Source organism: Ixodes scapularis, unplaced genomic scaffold (assembly GCF_016920785.2).
Source record: "Ixodes scapularis isolate PalLabHiFi unplaced genomic scaffold, ASM1692078v2 PGA_scaffold10__122_contigs__length_95168666, whole genome shotgun sequence".
In the NCBI taxonomy this organism is placed as follows: Eukaryota; Metazoa; Arthropoda; class Arachnida; order Ixodida; family Ixodidae; genus Ixodes; species Ixodes scapularis.
In genome coordinates this window covers 56,154,910-56,172,475 of record NW_024609836.1, presented here as the reverse complement: position 1 = coordinate 56,172,475, position 17,566 = coordinate 56,154,910, and the positions used below count along the sequence as shown (strand labels likewise).

At 43.2% G+C, this 17,566-nt stretch overlaps 1 protein-coding gene across 1 annotated transcript in view; it reads right to left on the bottom strand.

Annotated features, from left to right (window-relative positions):
* Window positions 1-2,127: 2,127 nt before the first annotated feature.
* Window positions 2,128-17,566, bottom strand: part of LOC120845954 — a 42,091-nt gene continuing 26,652 nt past the window's right edge. Inside the window, exons 7-8 of the mRNA XM_040217514.1 lie at window positions 3,775-3,883; window positions 2,128-2,323 (exon numbers count right to left, since the gene is read on the bottom strand). Of these exons, the coding sequence (XP_040073448.1) occupies window positions 2,128-2,323; window positions 3,775-3,883 (305 nt within the window). The remainder of the gene's footprint in view (window positions 2,324-3,774; window positions 3,884-17,566) is intronic.

Below are 17,566 nucleotides of genomic sequence, written 5' to 3'. Positions count from 1 at the left end.
CAGGATAACGTGGCAACCACCTCTTGCCGTCAGTAGAATCGCAGAATGGCACGGGGAACGAAGAGTCCGCGGCGTTCGTACGAAAGCGTAGGACTAAACCTACGTTATTGCCCAGTGTTGCTTCACTAGCTCACCCGGTGCCAGCGTTGCTCATTCGCTTTCGGGCCGCTAACCGAGCCGGGAAAACATTTTTAATATTGGTTTTGATCTGTAATGCAGCGTCGGTTTGACGTGATATTTGGGCATGACCGTATTTTGGCCCCCTAAAGCGATATGAGTCATTCCGATAGTGCCGACTTTTTGAGTGGAGTTGCCCTTTAAGAAACCTCAGCACGCAAGACCCATACCGGCTGGGATGCCTGGCACGTGCTTCGATTCTCATGTTTAGGCTTGTGTACCGCCCGCGCGCCAAATGTGGTCCCTAAGAGACAACATAAACACATCAGAGAATTAAGCCAGCGGCCAATTTACTGGCTAGTCGCAATCTTGGCGACTGCTTGAATAGTCGTTGCGAGCGGACGCAAGATGTTGCTCCTGTCGCAGCGTCGGACCTCGTAGCGGCTTATAGTTTGCCTCAAGTCGCGGACAGCGTGGCGACCTACATAAGAACAAGCGTAAGGAGCCTCCACCTCAGTTGCTGCGCTCCTGCTAAGATCGCGGCTAGCGACTAAATGCGGCTGCCTTGCTCTCGTGGGGTGGAACTCGGGGTACCATAAGATGAGGTGAGTTCAACTCAACAATTTCTTTTTGTGTTTGTTTGTGGATCTTTCCCGCGTAAGGCGGCAGAGATAAAGGCATGAGGCCTGCCCCCCCCCCCCCTTTACAGTTTAGCAACATAATACAGACAGTCTATAAAATAAGACACAGCTATTGAACAAATATTTAAAAAAAAACTATGGAACAAGTATAAAACAACTATGGAAAAAATGTGAAATAACTTTAGAACAACTGAGGAACAAATAAAAACCAACACCAGACATAGAGAACATCCGTCACGCCACTGGTACAAGATATACCAAAAAGTTGAAACCCCATTCCAAACACAATATTCAGATGTTAATTTGTCGCCCATACAGATGCAATACATGTTTTAATAAACTATTCGTCAAACTTGGACCGCACAAGGAGTGTGTAGTCCAAGGGTCTCGAACTCATTTGAGTGTAGGGGCTAGATGCCACACCCCAAAATGTCGAGGGCCAAGATAGGGCGGGGAGAAGGGAGGGTTCATATATATTCGGACAAAGAAAACAAGAAGAGCGATAGTTTTCCACGTTGCAAAGCAACCGAGTTTTTCAGCGACACGCAGAGATTTACTAAAGAAGGGATATCGTGCTGTTTGCTTTTTTGTAAAAGAGCCGTTTTGTCGGGACCGTATGCAGCTTTCGATTTATCCACACAACTACTTCGGGTTTGCACCTAATGTGATTACAGTATTTAATACACCACCATCCAGCCAACTCGGAGGAATTTGTTTCAATACAACTAGATACCAAGGCCACAATCGCTACTTTGCCACTCAATTCGCTCGGGAAGTGTTAGAGTTCAGTTGGTCTCGAAAGAAATTCTTTTCGAACGGAAATTCTTACATTCCTGGTGAGTTGTATACCAGAATTCCAAAAAATACTCGTGTCTTAACGGAATGTAGGACGAAGCAATCCTCAATCAGAAAGGAAACAGAGTAGTGCCAAATATCATAAAACTCCAGAAGAGCAAAGATATAAGTTTACAGTGAAAATGAATTCACAACAGTAGGTCATTATTTATAGCGCATGCAGCGCTCGAGGCCCTGGAACGGTAGCTCGCTGCCACGGGACATTTGGGGGCAGCTTCCTAGGGTCGCGGGTCGCGTGTTTCGACCCCTGGAGTAGTCTATACGGTACTGGCAGTGTCCGAGTGATAGCCGGAAGTGTTTACAAGTTTGAGTATAAGAAGGTGGATTACCATTTGAACACGGCTAGGACGGGGAAATTTGGTGCTTACCGTACGCAATCCTGAATTGACCTTCTGATGCATTCAAAAAATTCCCGCTTAAGGGAGTGGTGCAATTTCGCAAGAATGTCAGGCATTTCATGGGAACAGCTGTACTGGTGTTTATCGCCGATTCTACAGACAAAAAACGAGAAGAATCAGAGAACTGAAATCACCACGGAGCATAGCAGTTCCTTTCGCCGACTGTAATATTCGTCGCCAAGCTCGTGGCGGAGCAGAAGAGGCGTGTCCTGCACAACAAGGTCTTCCATGACGGGAGCTCTCTTAGTAAGCTTATACTTCACAAATTCTTTATTGCATTCGTTTATGAACGTTGTTTGGCTCCTTTTGGAGCTGAAGTATGAAAGTTTAATTACTTAAAATAGAGAGTTATCTCATTATTCAAACTACCGCTACAATACTTTAAATTTTTGGTGGTTGCACGTTTGTGGCAGCAATGTTCATCTTATACTCGTAGCTTCATGGTCGATTTTAACCTGTCAAATGTTAAAATATTTCGCGAGCCTAAAAAAATTATGATTGATATTTTGATAAGTTGTTACAACAAAATAGGCCTTGTGATTGACTGATCCATCCTGGCTGCTACTGTCCAGAGTCAAAATGTTTCACTTTAAAACATTTCCTTGGAAATGAACATATTAATAAATTTACGTTCACCTGAAGTAGAACGAATCCCGCGCCTTTTAGGCGACTAGCAGCCGCTGAAAGAATCCGCCTACTCCGAGATTTAATCGTCGGACTTCTTCAAGACTAGCGGAGCACTCTACCAACAGAGCTAACCAGGCTTTGGCAGTCAGCACAGGAAACAGATGCAAACAGATGCCACTTGTCTTGATCACAAACACCGGAAATGTGAAATCAGTGATCAATGAATGATATAAGTTACGCTCCATTTCAGTTGGAAATCAAAAGATTCAGACGTAAATCCTCCCCACCTTGGAGACTTTCTCAATCATCATATCAATCATTAACCTCTGATTTCACCCTTGCAGTGGTTATGATCAAGAGTTGTGGAAGGTGTTAACATACGGTTGCTCTACCGACTGCCATCCCCTGTTGGATTCAGTTGGTAGAGAACTCCACTGATCTTGGTGAGGTAGGGGGTTGAATCTACAAATAGGCGGATTTTTTTCAGCAGCTGCCAGTCGGCTAAAGGGCTCTCTTCCAGGTGGAAGACAAGCGATTTTTACGTGAACCTTTGCCCCTTTGGGGCATCCCCTGAAGTCAATAAATAAGGAAATGAGCGTAACTAGTACTTAACGCTTGATTCTCAAAAAAAAAAAAAAAAACATTAAATAGCGACTTCTTTTTGCTAATGTGGTACAAGTTTTTTTTTTCGGCTTTGTTTCATTGGGTTACCGCACCACGTCTAACGCCTCCGTGGACATAAATATTTGCATATTTTAGTTCTTTTTATTTCTCAGAAAATTAAGTAGACAAGAATGTGCTTTCTTTTGAATGCTAATTAGAGACAGTTATCGAGTCTTAGTGTTTTAGAATCCTGTCTGCTTTTTCAGAAATATAGGCTTGAAATGTCATACTGTAAACCCTGATATTTTAATAATTACTTGGCAAATATTTGAGTTCAGTAAAGTCAGGCATTGATTTGATTGCGTGAGTTTATTTGACTAGTAACGTTTAGGTTAATGCTTTTTGGAAAGGTGTTAATATAAATTTTCAATATAGCAGTAGCAATCAAAGTTTGTTACACCCAGTGTAGTATGTAAGAGCTTGCCTCAAATGATACCCGACGAACTTTAAGTCGTTAGAAAGCTTCAACTCACATATGCAACAGATGAATTTTTAGGTTGTCCATTTCTTGAAAGTACCCGGTACTACGCACGAACACATAGTTGTTTTCACTACATATCGTGCATGGGCCCCCGCTCCAAGCTGAAAAAGGCACAATGAGAACAAATGCCTTACGAGAACAAATACATTTCTTGTATAACTATCTTTTTTAACCTATCTCGCTTTGTTTTGCAAAGATGCCTTTAACGTCATAACATTCACTAGTTTCCATATTTTAAATGAAGCAGGAGCTAGTTTGTTACAAGCCAGGGCTTAGTTGTACATATTAAAGTAAAGAGGTGCTTTATTTAATTTTTTTATAACAATTGTATGATCATTTTGATCTTTTCTATAGATGACATTGCATTAGACCTGGGTGATGGATTATTGACTCCAATTTTTTATCGAGACGTATTTAAAATAATATTTGTTGGTTTCGTTCCACTAAGAGTAACTGCACCGATATTTGATGCAAACATGGGCATTGGTTATTTATGACATTAGAAACGTCTATTATGCTTATACATTTTTTAAATTGCAAATGTCTTGCCTTCAGAAAGAAACACCATCAAGCAGCAGAATTATTATAATGAGAAGCAAAATTACAAGACACGGGCCGTCGCCGTCGTTATTAGATACGACTTTTATTTCTCATTTGCTCTAAAAGTTATCTGCGCAAAAATAAAGTATAAGATAACAAAACATTCAAAATTGAGTCACGCGGCGAATTTGCTTACCAAATTGTTAATAACCAATTTTTATTCTAATACCACACAACATGCACTGCTCCATACCTTCGCTATATTTTAACGGTGCATTTCACACAGCGAGCAGAGGTGTTGAAGTGTCTATGCATTTCTTCAAATGGAGAGTTCGAAGAACTTCGCTAATGCGCTGTGGCGTATAGCGTATAGCAGAGCCAAACAGAAAAAGAAATTCCAGAGAAGGCTTTCTCCAAAGTATGCCTAACTGAGCCAATGATTTCAACTGCCAATACGTCCAACTTCGATCCCATCTCATATTAAATGTTGAGAATGCGAACTAGGTATCGTCTCTACTGACAGCTTAAAAAAACGTAAAGTGTCGTGGGTCCTGTGCATCTTATCATCGCTCCATAACTAATGACACTGCGACGTAAGCCATCATTTTAAGAGGAGAGAAGAAACACAACTTAAGTAAAATTTACTCTCTCCTAGCTGTTCCAGACGAAGCATGACAGGTTTAGAGCCGATTATATTCTTTCAAAATTGAACTTGACAATTTCATATAAAATATATTCCTTTAAAATATTTTTAAACACTATACATTATGTTAATAATGTTACGTATAATGTATAGAAATGTATAATATTATAGATTTTATACATTACGCAATACGAACGCCAAATAACAAATCGTTAGATAAGTAATTAAAATAGCGCGAACTTGACAAGTATAAAGATGCACACTTTTTCACATGTCAAGTTCGGGCTATTTTAATCATGTCTAATACGAACCAAGTAGCCCGATCGAAAGGCGTGTGACAACATGAGATAAGAATCGAGAACATAGTTATAGAGGGAGGCCCGACAGACATGCCTTCAACGCCTCCAACCAAACAAAAAATGTCCGTGGCTTACGGCTATATGTAAAATTGTCCCTAAAAATTTGTGTACTATTATATATATATATATATATATATATATATATATATATATATATATATATATATATTGTAACAAATCAATTTTTGTTACTCTCTACATCATTATCCTTAATCTGAAAGTCGCCCTCTTTCTTCTCTTCTTCGCACCCCACTTGCAAGCTCTAGCTAGATGTGCTTCGGTTTTCTTCTGACACACTTTCCCCCCTAGTTAACTGTCCGTCCTCGACAGTCTGTCTGGTTGCGGATCTGCCTGGAAACGTAGAGGCTCAGCTGACTTTGATGTACTACAAAAAAAAATATATGGGCTGTTCCGCGTTCTTCGTTTAGGTCTCGTACTCGGTAGCTGAGAGGACCTGCTGTCGAAGCATTCCACTAGGGCCCTCGTACTTCGGAAGTAGTTTTGTAGCCCTTCCCTTTTTTCTCAATGGCCGACGCACAAGCACAAGATTGCCCGTCGCCGTGGGAGCCATCCGACTGTCCTTCCCACTGGCGTAGACTTTCCATTTTTCCGGGGGGGGGGGGGGGGGGGGGTGCTGCAAGTTACCTTTTCGCCAGAACTGGAGATTGAAGCTAACGAAAGCACGCAGGGATTCCATTTTCCATGTATTTTGTCAATAAAAGCAACGTGGGCGTTATTTTGTTTATATGCCACTACTATAGAAGCTCGTTACATGGCACGTAAACAGCGTCTCGGTAGGGATCATGGCCCGGGCCCGGAGGGGGCTCTGCCCCCCCTCCCCGGATCTCACCAGGGGGGGCACGAGCCCCGATGCCACCCCGAAGAGTACGCCTATCGTCCTTCCTGTGGTTGGTTAGCATCTGCCGCTGGGCTCTGCGGATGGCAATACGAGTCCTCCATCGAGCATGATTGACTGGACTCACGAAGTGACCACTGATTTCTCGTCTTCTGTGGCCCCACGTTGCGGGTAACGTTGACTTTTGAGCTAGAACCCAAGTTCTACTGCAAACCAGTTGAAATGAACCGGTTAGGGTACTTACTTGTTGCGATGTACTTGGAGCAAAGGATGCGTATACTACATAAAAATCTCAGTTGTCATGTGATGTTTTTGCGTATGCCTATAGGATGTTTGTGACAAGCAATTAGAACACTCAACGAGTCTGTTAGTTTGACACCGATAAGGCGCTGCTTGCACGTGCTGTATTTCAATGGCTGCCAGCTGATATCGGAAAAGTCGAGAGCTAAGTGGGGTGCCATGGCAGGTGAGCTCAAGGCGTGGTTCCCCGTGACGTAGATCTGTTCGTTCCCGTAGAAACTCCACGACGTAAGGAACTGAAGGCGTGGACACAACACGCAGTTCGATCCATTTTGTGAAATGGTCAATAGCTACAATTACGAAACGGTTGACATTCTGTGACCTCGGAAATGGCCGCAGATGATTCAGACAAATAAGCCCGAAAGCAGCTTGTGGTGGTGGATTAGGATGAATCTTGATGATCCGTAAGCAGTTTGGGATTTGTCTTTGTTGGCACGTTTCACAAGAAGGTACATTCTGAAAAACGCCTCTTCAAAAACCGCGCTACAAATATCGTTCCGAGAGCTTGGCTACCGTTTCGTCCTGACCTGGATGGCCTGCTATCAGATCGTCATACCAGAGGTGAAGTACAGCAGTTGTGGAAGCAGCCGGGACCACCGGTAACCATTGGCGAAGATTGGGGACGCTATGACAAAGTAAACCGTCTTCCGTGCAATATGCCAGACATAGCCGCTGCACCCTTGAAAAGGGTGATGCAATCCTTTGTACGATGCCTCGCACCTTTCTCTTGTTCAAGACGGTAATAAGTTAAAGTTTGTGCCAAAGAATCAAGTGTCATACTCCGGAGCGTTAGGATGTTCCTTCTAACGGGTTGTGTGAAACAACGTCTGCTTCTTTATGACTCTGTTCAATGCGATGTATGATTTCCAAGTAATATTCTTGTAGGATAATGGCCCAACGTGCAAGCTTCGCGGTCAATTTTTGTTTGTTTTGAAGAAAGGTTACAGCTGAAATCTCAGTAGCCGCTATAAAATGGCGACCATAAATGTGCGGACGAACTTACTGCACCGCGCAGAAGTATGCCAAACATTCCAGACACTTCTCTTCTTGTTCTTTATGCCGGCGACTTGCACAGGAAATTACTCTTTGAGCACCGCCTGGAGTTTCTTGAAGTAACAGAGCGTCCAGCAAAAATGGCAAAATTATTTTTCAAAAGTAAATAAATTTTACTTTTCATTACTTCCCTCAGGAATACGGAAATGCAATTAAATTACATTACAAATTACCACAGACTAAAGGTAATTAGATTGCATTGAAATTACAGTTGAAAATTAATGAAATTATTTCGAAATGACTTTTAAATTCTATCAGGCAGTAATCTGTGCCGATAAGGACGGAAGTGTTAAATTTAATATGGAGCTTCTTAAGATATAACTAAAACAGACATCCTACCGGTTTCGCTGTTCATTCAACGGTGAAGTTGGTCGTTTAATGGCTGATGTCATTGCTTCCTCCCGAGTTTGGAGAAGCGCACTTCAGTTGGTTGGGCCATGGTAGCTATTTTTTACATATAACGACTGATTTGAGATGTGCTAAACTGCTTGTTGTGCGGCCTTTGGCGAACGGTTACATCGTTCCCGAATCCATTTTGCACAAGGTTGAGGAAATGCCTTAAGCTTCTTTCTCCTGACTCGGACGAAGTCGAATCGTTTTCTCTAAAGAGCACTGGTCAGCAAATTTCAGGACATTCTTCTCGTGGAATATTGTTCAATAACACCAGAAGACCAGAAACTATCGCGCGTTGTCATGCAAGGGCCCGGATGTTTTCTGGAGAGAAACGCCACCAGAGAAAAAAGGGGCGGCGGGCGGCTCAAGAAATATCTCCTTCCACAACGAACCAGCAGCTATATCTGCGCGTTTGCTTGTCCTTCACTTAACTGCCCAAGAGAGCCTGCTTTGCTCGCTTCTTGCCGTTTCAAACTATATTGCGTTCACCCCTACACTCTGAAAAAAGGGTGAATTATTACACCCTTTGTCCCATATAATACACCCCAAAGTTTCAATTCGACGTACCCCTTACGAAAATGGCATGTCTGGACTTATATAAAAATACAAATATGGTTATATAAAATATTTGACATACCTGGCCATATAAAACACATAATTTTATATAAGGCATATCTGACCAGATGTGCCCACCTTTTTATATATTCATATCTGGGTCTGCCAAATATATTTTCTGTAGAAACTCCACGACGGTGTATCTGCCTCCCACGACGGTATATCTGCCTCCCATAAAACTCTACGGGTATATCTGCCTCCCATATGAGGCCAGATATGTCCCAATCGACTAAGGAAACCTTTATATATAGGTATTGTTGTTTTCTACAAATATCCACCAAAAGGGACTTGTCATCTGTATAAGAGAAATACCTATTGGATACTGAGCATGTACCAACTTTTATTAACCTTTACATGAACTGCGCTTTACGCCACTCCTGATTTCACTCAACTTAATTCCCAGGGAAAGCAGGATTTTCGGCATTCGCGTACCGAGTGTCGATGAAACGTTAAAGTCAACAAAACGTGTGTCTATGAAACGTATATTCACAAGAATGTGGCCGTGGAACGTGTTATCACGAAACGCAGGGAGAATAAAAAAATCACTACTCAACCTGCAGTTGTGACATGATTTCAGACGGCCAATGGAAGGTGACTGCTGGCAGAATTTCGGGGAAATTATTCTCCCGGTTGCCAGGAGATAGACAAGGCCTAACTCTAGAGGTAATCTGGAAGAGTTCCTGTAGGAAAACGATCAATTGTCGCGAAGTACGTTGCAGCGCACTTACGTTGACGGTACCGGATATGAAACGTGTAATCCGAGATATATGTTGACACGGGCATGAGAACCCCTCAAACACAAAAACGAGAAGGAAGGTGTCCGTGAAGGTTAACACGATGTAGCACAAACTGTCATTTGTAGAACCAAACACTAAACGCATCACACAAAATTCTTGGGCTTCTTTGAAGAAATCGTTTGGTGTAGGATTTTCGAATTCACTGCAGAAGCAGAATCCGCAGCAGCGACGCAGCCACACGCCAAACTAGGTCCGGAATCCACGCTTTCAGCATAGGGAGAGAGAGAAAAGGATAGAAGGAAAGGCAAGGCCAAAAGGCTTATCTTCTGGGGCATCCCAACCAGGACCTGGTCCTGAACACAACAAGGACCACAACGAGAGGATTTGTCACTTGTACCCAAGGTTGCTAGTGCAGTGAATGCTATGTGTGGGCCTTGAGCTTGAGGCAGGTGCTGTGTTCTGCCTTATCTCCAGCTTCTAAACTGTAGGCACGACACCCTACCCGGAGACACGATTGGCCTAAAACACGCCTAGCGTCTACCCTGCTGTCAATACCGAGTGAACAGGACAGCTCTATGAAGTCCAGCTTTTGAACTTCCAAAGCAGCTGTTTAGCCCGAAAGTAACCCAAAACGATGCAAGTTATACTATGTTTAACGCCCTATAAGATATAACCCACATTTTAATTTTAAGTGAAAAAGTAAGCGCGTGTGTTTTTGCGCACGATGACCACAAATAAATATATAAATAAATAAATATACACTTTTTCACCAATAGATTTAAAATTGTGTCTAGACTGTTAGGTTCGCGTTTTTAAATTTCAGATTTTTTTACAAAAAAGTTACACATAAACGACACCGCGGAGAGCACCTCTTCCGACTTTCAACACACGATGAATCGCCGACGCTCGCAAACGGAAAGTTGCGATGCCCGCACGCCCGAACGGTTTTAAAAGATGCTGCGTAGGGTACTCCGGGCGCAACGGCTTCCCAGCCGTTCGAAGGGAAAATGATTCGGGACGACGAAGTAGCGTCTGGCATCTTCAGTAAGCTAACGGTTCGTGTTTCCCCGCTAAATTTAGCGGGGAAACATGAACAAAATTAGTTTCAGTGCTAGATTTAGCGGGAAAATTCACGTCACGTGACATAAGCACCAATTCATTTTCCCGCTAAATTTAGCGGGGCGGTTTCACTGATGCCGATGGCTACGCCGGCACCATTTAACGCGGAAACGGGCGCCTAAGAGCTGCGATCTAAAATCCAATATTTTATCAACTCGCTTACCGACACTTCGTCATATTGTCGCACGTCAAACATACAACCAAATTTCATTTGTCTTTTAATCTTCAAAATGCGGAATCAACTAATTGGTCCCAATACCTGGAGTAACTTCACTTTAACGATGTTAACAATAGTTAACCAATTACATGAGACTCATGCAATATAGATCAATCAACTAGTGTCTTGGCGAGTACATATGATTTTTGGCTTGCACGACCTAGACGGGCCCATATATCATTATGAGCGGATGTATGTTTACCCATATATGTCGTGAACGGCAGTATTTTAACCTTTATACAGCGATATATCGCTGTATTTGCACGTGTATATGGCGATATATGGCCATATTTACGCACTTATACAAACACATATGTGAGTATTTGCCCACTTCTATGGCGATGTTTCTCCGTATTTGCTCCCATATATAGCGGTATATGTCCATATTTGACTCCTTATATTATCATATATGGCGATATATAAAATATATCAGGGCCAGATATCACTATTTCGTACGGGACAGCGCACTGACGTCGACTTTTACGAGAGGGTTGATAGCCGTATGGAACAACTTATTAAAATAGTTAATGAACGCGTAACTGACTACAAACAATGATCGCGGTTTCCTTGACCCTACTGCAAAACCTCAGTGTTTTCTTTGTTGTGGAATTTGATACGTAGTTTAGCTGTTTAATAAGTTATACCGCACCGTTATCGAGTCTCTCGTAAAATGTGGGGCTGTTTGTTCTGCTATAGTGCACAGTGCGTCGAACTAAAGTTTTGGGGTGCGCTATAGGGCAAAAGGGTGTAAGGTGATACTCTTTTTTTTTAAAGTGTAAGCTTTTCAAAGTGTAAGTGGTAGCAACGCGATCGTCGGACTAGTCCACCCCCTCCCTTCCATCTCTTAACTTCGCTCTTTGAGCGTGACTATTGGCGAGGGTGTAATCAAGTGGCGAAAGATCAACGCACGAGTGCTTCAACGAGCGCGTAGCTTCCACCGCACTGTCATCTTAGGGGGGAACAGAGCATACTAAAGCGCCTTTGCCTGCGAAGGGCAAGGGAACTCAGGATAAGTTCTGGATTTTTGGCAAAATATTTAAAATTTAACCTGACTCCATATCGCAGGATTGAAAGTGTGTTGATCTTCGTGTGCTCCGTTCATCCTTAAGCTGAGACTAGAAGCTCCGCCTTCAGCGTGACCTTTCTATCTTTGCTAACACAAGTGTGAACGCGCAGGCACCCGTAACCAAAGCACTTTGGAAGGCAACGGGCTCGCGCTGAAGGCGGAGCTTCTAGTCTCAGCTTAAAGGGTCCGTGACAATTTATTTATGCTCGCCAAGGTTTTTACTCGTGCATGACATATTAGAGCTCAACTAACCATTACAAAATTTGCGGCTCGAAATCAACGTCGTCGGTCATCAAAGGCACACAATCGACACTAAAGATGGACAAAAATATCACACCTATCTTTTTTTTGTGGCTTCTACAAAAGTGCAAATACGTTTATTAAAAAAACGTTTCACAGCTATGCGACTTCCCGTAAATTTCTCCTCCTCTGTATTTCTTCTTCGTGCCCGCTCCAGTTTCGGTTTTAGTTTTGAGCAGTTAATTTTTTTTGCTTTATTCGAAATATACGTAACCCTTCAGCAAACTATTGATTGGGTAGTCTTCTGACATGATAATAGATCTCCTGGCAAGACATAAATAATATATTTTGTGGGTTGTCAGCGTTTATTTAAAGCTGAGCGCAGTATAGTGACGTTCCCTCCTCATTGTAGCCTAAGACGGTCCCCAATTACTTTTTGCCGTGATTCCGTCTTGACTGCAGTTTTGTGATTATTGGCCTTCCAGCAGTGTCTTCCCTCAAAAGCTCTTCTCCTTCCGCTTCGCCTTTCGAACCCGCCTTTGTGTGTTTGTCTTTCTCTTGATTCCCCCGTCACAGATTTTGTTCGCAGCTGGGCCTCGGAAAAGTAATTAAGAAAGTAATGACTAATTTACTTAAAATTACTACCTGAAAGTAATTCATTACATTACTAAATTACCAGCGTAGAAAACTAAATAACTTCGTTACTAATTGCAGCAAAAAGTAATTTTATTACTGTAATGCGATTACTGCCACCTCTTGCGCCAAGGCCTTTTCCACGATCATCTGTGTGGAGAAGTGTCTCCGACAAAAGTGGATCAAAATGGGCGAGTACTGGATCGCTTAGAAGTGCCATTTTCAGATCGTAAAGCGATGACTGTTCATCGTCACCCCAATGCCACAACAAGTTCTTCCGAAGTAGATGATTGAGGGGAGCAGCACGAGTGGCAGAATGTGAAATAAAACGGCGAAAATTTGATGCAAATCCCAAGAAAGCATCGAATATCTTTCATAGTTGTTGGTATGGGGTATTGAGACACAGCTTAGAGCTTTGAAGAATCAGGCTTGACCCTGTTCTTGTCTATCCCATGTCCCAAAAAATAATCTCCTTAAAACTAAAAAAAAAAACACTTCTGAAGCTTTAAGCAATATTTGGCCTATCATAGTAAGTCAAGCACGAGAGGCAGCATTTGTAGATGTTCTTGAAACATGCTCGTGTACACTTTTTCAGAATCAGATTCTTAACAAATTATTGCAAAACATAAGCCTTTGGGTAAAAGATGGGATATGAAAATCAAACACGATAAAACTGCTGTTATCACTATCACAAACAAGAAAACACCCGCCAGAGTACTCATATATGTTAGGTAATAAAACGACTAATAAAGTAAATTAAATAAACTATGTGGGAGTTACAATCTCCAGTAACCTAAAGTGGGAGACATATCACAAGCGTATGCAGCAATGGATTTAACTTGCGCTACTTGAGAAGAAAAAAAAAACTGTACACGTGCAACTAAACTGTCAGCTTAGAAGGCACTGGCCAGACCAGTGTTAGAATATGCCTGGATTTTTGTGTCAGGATTACCTTGTCAATAAGTTGGAAAAGTGCGAAGGATCGCAGTGAGGTTCACCTATTTTAATTACTCATAAAGGCCTAGCGTTACCGCTATGCTTGCGAACGCAAAGTTGGACACCCTGAACGATCAAAGAAAAATTGCTAGCCTAAAGTGTTTGTACGCACTGTACTAACAACAAATAAATATAGCACAAAAAATACCTCAAGGCCCCCTTCGTGCACTCAAAGCGAACCAACCATAACAAGACAATCAGGCCGTATTCAGCCGAAAACAACACATTTAAATATCCTTTTTTTCCCGCGTTATCGATGGAAGGAATAAGTTACCAGAAGAAATCGTTAATAGTACATCAGTGCAGTCTTTTGTTGAGACACTCCCTTATATGCACGAGCATAACTTTCCGCTTATGCGTTTTCTTTTTCTTTCTCTTTTTGGGAATGTCTTGTACCAATGTACTGCTTCTTGTCTGTACAAATGTCCACTTCTGTAGAGGTCTTCACTGACCTTCAGTATTGGTAAAGAAATAGTGTTATATAAAACGTCGTCCAAATGCACCAGTGCCATCGTCCAGTTCAAATTACCAGAAACCCTGTCCACGAGTCTTTCAAACGTTTCTGATGAGTTGCAAAGGCCGAAAGGAAGACGTTTGGACTGCTGGAGGCCATCCGGGGTGACGATGGCAGACGTTTCAGCATCGGGTTTGTCCAGTCGCACCTGCCAGTACCCCGAGATCAAGCCTAACGTTGTAAAGTACTCTGCTTCTTGGAGTGGGTCAAGCGGACCACCAAAACGAAGAGGGTAGGAATCAAGTTTGATTAGAGCGGGGACGACCACGGACTCCTTGATGGACTGACTACACCTTGCACAAGCATCTCAGCGACTTGTTTGTTGATGGATTAACGCTCCGCAGGAGCCAGGCGACGTAGAGGTTGATAGTTCGGTCGACTTTCTCTAGTAACAGTGTTGTGTTTTGCATATGCTGAGCATCCAAGCACATCTTTGATGAGGTAAAGCAATTTAAATGTGACAACAATGCTTTCTTAAAGTCAGTTTCTTGATCTGCAGTCAGATTGGATGCGCACTGAAATTGTTCCAACGGTAGAGATACGGTCAGAGTACATTTTCTTTTTTAGGTCAACGAAACACTATCGAGTCCGAAAGTTTCGTCCTCAACGAGTGGTTGGAGCATCCCAATGTATTTCTCTGAACCAAAATGAATGTCGGCGATCCTCAGATTAATAACCAGGGCGACAAATTCTCCGTTAGGACAGGAAACGAGTTTCCAGAGCGAAGCTAGTTCCTTTCCTAGTTTAGCACAAACAAGTAAAAAATAGCTTCAGAGTTAACCTTGGGTTTGTTGGCCGTCAGACATACCAAGAAAGCAGTCTCGGTACGTATAGTTGTATTTTTCCTCGTAAACCTTTAAGTCATCTGGGAACTGTACCTTAGAACTGGAGGCATGGCCGAAGTGGTAGCAGAACCGCAGAATTATGTGCCAACTTTCAACCAATACGACGCCAAACAATGCTAGCGAGACATCCGAACCGCATGCAAATGCTTTGTAGTGCTGAAATACCGACGGCTGACGTTTTTACTGGTGCGCTAAAAGTGCTCTGGTCTTTTGATTCGGTGTTTAACTTGAAGAGCCTATTCTCTTGGCACCATTCGTAGCCAAGGACGACGGGAAAGACAGAGTTTAACAAAATGACGAAGTACACTGGTGAAGCCTCATCGAAGGCGGTAACCAGAAGCTTAACGCTTCCTTCAGTACTACTCGTGGCTTCATTGGCTGTGAACAGTTGAGGTGCAACTTAAAAACTATCACAATTGGCCGGTACGAGCCTTGCGTCGGTGATGTTAATTGCTGCTCCGGTATCGAGAAAACACTTGCGTCTCAATCCCTTCTATATCTAGCGACGATGGAGTGTTGGCCGAGTTGTGTCTGTGTCTTTCTTTCTGTCCGCTGTCCTGTTGCGCTTCTTAAACATTACCTTCTATATCTACTTTTCGATCCTGCCCCCGGGGACCTAGATATGCTGTTCCTGTCGGGGCGGCAGATCCAGCCACCAAATGTCCTGGTCTTCCGCACTAGAAATATCGCCTTTTTATTTCAATTTGGCCATAATCTTGATGTGGTAGACGTGGTCTAATCTTGCCAAAATGGGTAAAAGTTTGTAATGATGCTTGACCAAGAGCTTGGGCATCTGCAGTCGTTTTTTAGATGGTTGACATCTCCAACGCTTTCGCCAGGGCTTCCCGAACGGTCTTCGGCACTCCAATTCTCACAAACTTTTGAACCTCGGTATCTGCAATGGCGTCGACGATGGAAGTAGTGCTGAGAAGACTTAAAAGTTTCAGCAATAACCTCTACAAACGCTTTATGCGCCAGACACTCAACTCCCGTAGCAAGGGCTTCGAGTGTTTCTCCCGGTTACTGTCGACGACAATGTAACTCGCTGTAACGCACTTGTTGCAGACGCCTTTCGCCAAAGCAACCCTGAATTGCCACTACTAGCGCTTGGTAAGTTAAAACTGTGCCTTGAATTTGGGCCAGGACCGTGATGGCTTAGCACTGCAGTGGTGCCCAGCAGCGATGTTAGCTTGCTCAAGATAAATGTGCAGTGGTTCGCTGCCGTTAAATGGCTTCAGTATCGAGCAAAGGGGCTTCGAACTAGATGAATCAGTGCTCACCCTTGAGGGAGTCGTGTGGTTCTTCGCGCCTCTTTTTCCTTCCAATGAGGATATTCTTCGTCGAAGGTCCTCCTGTGCCGACGAGATAGGCTACAGCTGAGACTCGACCATGCCGGCTACACAGACAATCCTTCGAAATCTTGTTTCTGTTCCGTGAACAAAGCCAGCAGTGGAGCGAAGGTAATTGGTCGTTCTGGGTCCGCAGTTGCTGCATTAGCAGCACTGGGCTCACCAAGCTGTGTTTGCTGACGCGTGAGGGGCCATTCGGACTCCAGTCCCACTTCTGACCGCAAATTGTGACAGGTAAATGTTTGTTACTCAGCACGTAATTCCCCTTAATCTCAGTTCGCCCTCTTCTCTTGTTCGTCCCCACTTGCACGCTGCAGCTTGATGTGCTTCAGTTTTCTTCTCTCAAAATACACACACCAGCAAACCCCCCCTCCATACTCGAACACGCACGAGCACACACACACGCACACTCTCTCTCTCTCTCTCACACATATATATATATATATATAATAGGAATGAGTAAAGATTGACAAGTGCAGCCGTAGTAACGTTGTGAACGAAGAGGGTAGAAGGTGATTATTGTATTTATTGCATTACAGTCAGGGAAAAGGAAGGAGAACTGGCGAAAAATTGGGCCAGGAACGAGGTAATTAGGCCACTCCTGGCCCAATTTTTCGCCAGCTCTCTCTCTTCTTTCCTTTCTTGAATGAGTATATATGTATATATATATATACATATGAACGAATATGTGCAGATGAATGAACCGTACTTAATCCAATGAATTAAAGAATCCAAGTTTTCAGGAACCCGCCGAAAGCCAAAAAATTGGCGGAGCCAGGATTTGAACTCTGGGCCTCCCAATGTCCGGTCGGGTGTGCTAACCACTACACCACTCCACCTTGGCTTTCTGGCGTTTCCTACCTGTCTTATTAATGCACAAGAAACGAAATGTATCCAATCGGAGGTGTTCTGGAAACACACGCCGCCGCGTGGAACGCGGTACGACGCTTAGTGTCACGTGGTACGTGCTCGTTTGTGCTCCAGAAATCCTCCCACTGTTTTTCTCGCCACGTGTACATGTAGTAGTATTCTTTGTTTATGAGCTTTAGAGACACGGTATCATCATTATCTGCGAGAATCAAGAGCCACGTTATTGAATATACAACACGGGCACTTCACGTCATCGTACGTGGTCTCCGAGGAGGATATGAACGAATATGTGCAGATGAATGAACCGTACTTAATCCAATGAATTAAAGAATCCAAGTTTTCAGGAACCCACCGAAAGCCAAAAATTGGCGGAGCCAGGATTTGAACTCTGGGCCTCCCAATGTCCGGTCGGGTGTGCTAACCACTACACCACTCCACC